The following is a 4,734-nucleotide window of genomic DNA, read 5'->3' on the forward strand; positions in this document are numbered from 1 at the left end:
TGGCATATGGTGCAATGGTAGATGGTGTATGGGGCTATGGTGTAAGGGGAATGGTGTGAATATATGTAAGAGCAATGAACCAAAAACTCTGAAATAATTACTCAATCTCGTTTAAAATGAATTTTATTTTATACTCAACTTACATTTTAGACATAAGTATTTAGTAGCTGTTTATCAGGCTTCCTTATTCGTATACCTTGTACGTGTTTAATCCTTCTTTGATTGTACGCATTTCTTGTATGAACAGTTATATCCTTTACAGCAGTCATTACTTCGTTTACAAGTTCTTTGGTTACATGATTTGCAGTTTCCGGAGACGCAGCTTGAACCAATACAGCAATCACGGTTTATTTTACATGTTCTCGGGTTACATGGCTTGCAGTTTCCATAAATGCAGCTAGAATCATTACAGCAATCACGGGTATTTTTGCATTTTCGTTGATTACATGACTTGCAGGTAAGGTCAACGCAGCTTAAACCAGAACAACATCTAAAATCCCAGCAATTTTCTTCCTCATTCTTACACCATTTTTTTAGTCCTGGTGGTAATGGTAAACCTCTCTTCACAAGTCTACAAGAAGACGTATTGTAATATAATTAGATACATTATCATACATGCTTTTATAGAGCTATTTACATCTGTACAATCTATGACAAATATAAGTTTAAGTTAAAAAAAAAATGTAAATACATATAGCAATAACAGTGTTTTGAGGTGTGCATCTAGTAAACAAATCAGTGAGCCTTTACTGGTAAAAGGAATTGATACGTATCGTTTTTTTTTTATAGAGCTATTTACATCTGTACAATATATGACAAGTTAAATTCAGGTTCGAAAATAAATTGTAAATACAAATAGCAATAACAGTTATTTTAGGTGTTCACCTAGTAAACAAATCAACGAGCCTATACTTGTAAAAGAAATTGATACGTATCGATTATTATGCTGTCTACATATGATTATTGTAAAATATCAGCTGCGAGTCACAATAAGGCACTATTGTCAAGTGAGCGCAGAGTAAAAATGCTTCATTTCGTATCGATCTTAATAAAGTCCAAGGGATATGTGTTTCTCCACCGAAATATTTTCATCATTTTTTTTAGATAACTTTTTTGTTAAATTAGTTTTCTTTTTTTTATGTAAAAATGACTATACCGTATATACATTGCAATGTGGCATTTATCACTAGTATTTTATGTGTGTGGGATAATTTTTCACTATAGTTTTTTTTTATTGCTATTATAAACATATTCTTCCTAAAAACTACAGTCACACAATACAGTTCTTCAATTTGGAATGCAACTTACTTGTGGACCAGTCCATCATCCGACATCATTTCTTCATTTGCCATGTTTGCTGGAAGTGTAATATTTATTTAATACATTTTAGTATCGTAAACAAAAATTGAAAAACACTATATTAGGTACACAATGTGCAATTGTCCAATTACGATAATTTAACGGGTGAATAAAATTCATATCGGGTGAGGCAATATGATAAATTCCGTATTAGGACAAGTGCACACTGTGTAACGAATTTATCCTGATTTTCTTATATTACATATAATTATATTCAAATTCAACTATTGAGACAATTCTAACCAACTATTTTAGATATTTAATCTAGAACTGTGAAAAATGAAAAATATATTAGACTTTAAAGCAACTAAAACTAAAATTCTTATTAGGTCAATGATGTAAGGGAGATAATTCCAATAGACGGACTATAAAATTGTACTCAAATTTTAAGGGCAATATCAGCCAATTAAAATGCGGGAAATAACTCTCAATCAGGATAATTATGATTTTTTTTTAATTACACACATTTCTTTTTATATTTCATTACGTACATATGCTGTTTTATCAAGTAAGGTATACTAAATATTGTGTATTCTTAAAAATAAAAGAAGTTGAACAATATTGTAGTTCTAACAACAACAAAAAACAATACTTAAACACAGCTAGGATACGACCAGTATATAGCATTATGAATAAAGAATATCAAAAAGCAGAAAAAAGAAGGGTCTGAGAGCTTGTTTTTGAGATAGAAGCAATTGAAAATTTGGCGGGAAATGATTCTCTATAGAGGCCAAAATATGAATAAAATGTTTATAAAAAAAGAACCAAAAAAATACATAACTTTTGAAAGACATTACTAACTCTGATAGAAAACTAAATACAAACACAAAAGTTATAAATATCATTACTATAATGAATTAAAGAATATTTGGTCTTATTCTTTTGACATGTGATTAAATCGTGTGTTTAAACGGGTAAGTTACCAATATGCATCTTACATTTGATTTGTAATTTTGTATCACAGGTAATTTTGTTATTTTGATAAGCTGGAATATACATTGGTGGCGTTCGGTTGTTTTTGTGCTCTGTGGTCGAGTTGTTATCTCTTTGACACATTCCAATTTTCATTCTCAATTGTATAATTATTACACAATACATTGTGAAAATAAACAAATAAGGCTCTTGCTAATTATTTACCTTCAACAAACACTAACAACAGACAGGCGACTAAATAAGTGGTTAACTTCATTTGTCTTTGATCTTTTCTCTACAAGACAATACAAAGGTATACGCATTTTGTATTTTTTAATGTTCTCATGGTAATATTTTTTTATAAAGAATCACAGGTTTCTGTCTTTGGAATGAAAATGACGATTTAAAACAAGATTTTTGTAGTTGGTTATTGTATTGTTATATAAGCGTTCTACGCCTTGACTGGTACACAATGCTCGCTGTCAAATTTGCCTTTTCGTCAAGTGAAATGTAGTGTGAAATGACAGATACCAAAAAGTGGAAATTCAGATACTTTCAACATTAATGTTTACGTCTATTGATACAATTTTTTTTCCAGAACAGGATTATCTAAAGACTGCCGCACTATTTAAGTTTTAATTAATCAAAATTTATATATAAGCTTATTACATAGCAACGAGGCAATATATACTATATGTTTTAGTATTCGCTTTGTATTCGCATTTTCTGTTGTAATTTCAGGCTACCAATTTCAATATGATATCATATACAATATACATCAGCGTATTTTTGTTATTTATACGACGTTATTCTATATGTTTCTAGATTTTGACTTTTAAAATGAAGACATAACATATTATGGAAGATAGCCATAAAAAGCATCACATAAGCATTACAAAGTGCTCTTTTAATCTTAACTATAAATGTCTATGGTATATGATTTTGAATAATGTTCTGTTAGTAATACACAATAATAAACGACACGTTAATCGGTGACACTTAGGAACACGTGTTTCAAAATTTATATGTGCTGTATATAAAAGGATCAAGTAGGAGTAGTCACGTAACACAGTTTACATGCTGCTAAAATTCTGTCCAAGGTACTTGTGTTATGTCACATGCCTTCTTTTCGTTTTCAACCTACAAAATAGTCCTTCCATTTTAAATTAAAATTACTAAAATAAACTTACACGAGCAAAACTATTACTGTAATGTAGACTTCTTACTAAAATTATTTACCTTTTCCCGGCTTTTATACTTGATTTTGTCTCTAATAATGCTAATGACATTTAACATCTGTTGAACTATTGTTTTTTTTTGTAATCCTGTCGTGTCGTTGTACGTCCTTTCACGGCTATTTATCACACTGGGCCTAACCGGTTTTGGGTTCACAGAGTTATATCTCTTTTATAGTATATGGCTAATACGAATGTCTCGGCTTGCTATTGAGGTATATACTGTAAAAGAGGGACGAAATATACCAAAAGGATAGTCAAACAGACACATAATAGTAAATTTTGTAAAAAAGTGGGATGTTTGATATTTAACTAAAATTCAATTCATATTAGATAAATGAGTACTTAATAATTAGTATATTATACACAATAAATCTGTACTAATAATTGATCAAACAACTACATATAGCGTTTCATTGTTCAACGTTATATTGATATTATGTAATCATGTAAAGATGAATAGTGAACATGTGAAATTATATAAGATATATACTTCAATGAGAAGTTATTATTTTAAAACAGAATAAACGAAATCGTGATTCCCTGCTTTTTTGACAAAACTGCACTTCATCTAAAGAACGTTATTTGTTTTATCAACATTAAAGTTACAGATCTGCCACGTGGAGCATGATCACCCGTTTGGAGCACGTGATATCACATCGTTTTATTCAGATTGTTATTGTTTAGCATTTCTTTATTCTATGTTGAGTTTTTTACACTGTTGTTCCTATTTTTTTTTTTTTTTTCGATTTTAGTATCTTTTTTCACACGACACTTTTAATTGATTTAAACTAGAGTTTTATCTTTCGCCTCATTTTCTAAGGTAAAGTTACAACACATTCTGAAATTACTGTCAATACCAATATCAATTGAAAGAGAAATAGTGATACTGTGTCATTTTCCATATAGCTGTGACACAGGCTTTTAGTCAGTAGCCTTATGAAAACATGTTACGAATCAGCAATGTTTGTTTAAAATCTAACTTTGAAAAAGCTTCTTATCAATTGTTATTAGTCGACAGAATTGTTCTTTAAGAGGGTTCCTTACTTTAACTGTTTTCAGTTCTTCGAGCATGATCACCAGTTTGGAGCACCTCATACCACATTTTTTGACATGACACTTCTAATTGATTTACACTAGAATTTTGGGCACCGCTTTTGTATCTTTCAACTCTTATAAAAGATGAAGGTACAACAAAAATGTGCAATGACTATCAATATCATGTTCA

At 30.0% G+C, this 4,734-nt stretch overlaps 1 protein-coding gene across 1 annotated transcript; it reads right to left on the reverse strand.

Moving 5' to 3' along the window:
- Positions 1-168: 168 nt before the first annotated feature.
- On the reverse strand, positions 169-3,790 carry LOC143081827 (uncharacterized). Its single transcript, XM_076257510.1, has 4 exons — positions 3,511-3,790; positions 2,497-2,566; positions 1,309-1,357; positions 169-571 (listed from the first exon to the last, which is right to left on the reverse strand). Exons 1-4 carry the CDS (start codon positions 3,565-3,567, stop codon positions 208-210), a joined length of 540 nt encoding a protein of 179 aa, XP_076113625.1. The 5' UTR covers positions 3,568-3,790; the 3' UTR covers positions 169-207.
- Positions 3,791-4,734: the final 944 nt, after the last annotated feature.

This window comes from Mytilus galloprovincialis, chromosome 7, assembly GCF_965363235.1.
Source record: "Mytilus galloprovincialis chromosome 7, xbMytGall1.hap1.1, whole genome shotgun sequence".
In the NCBI taxonomy this organism is placed as follows: Eukaryota; Metazoa; Mollusca; class Bivalvia; order Mytilida; family Mytilidae; genus Mytilus; species Mytilus galloprovincialis.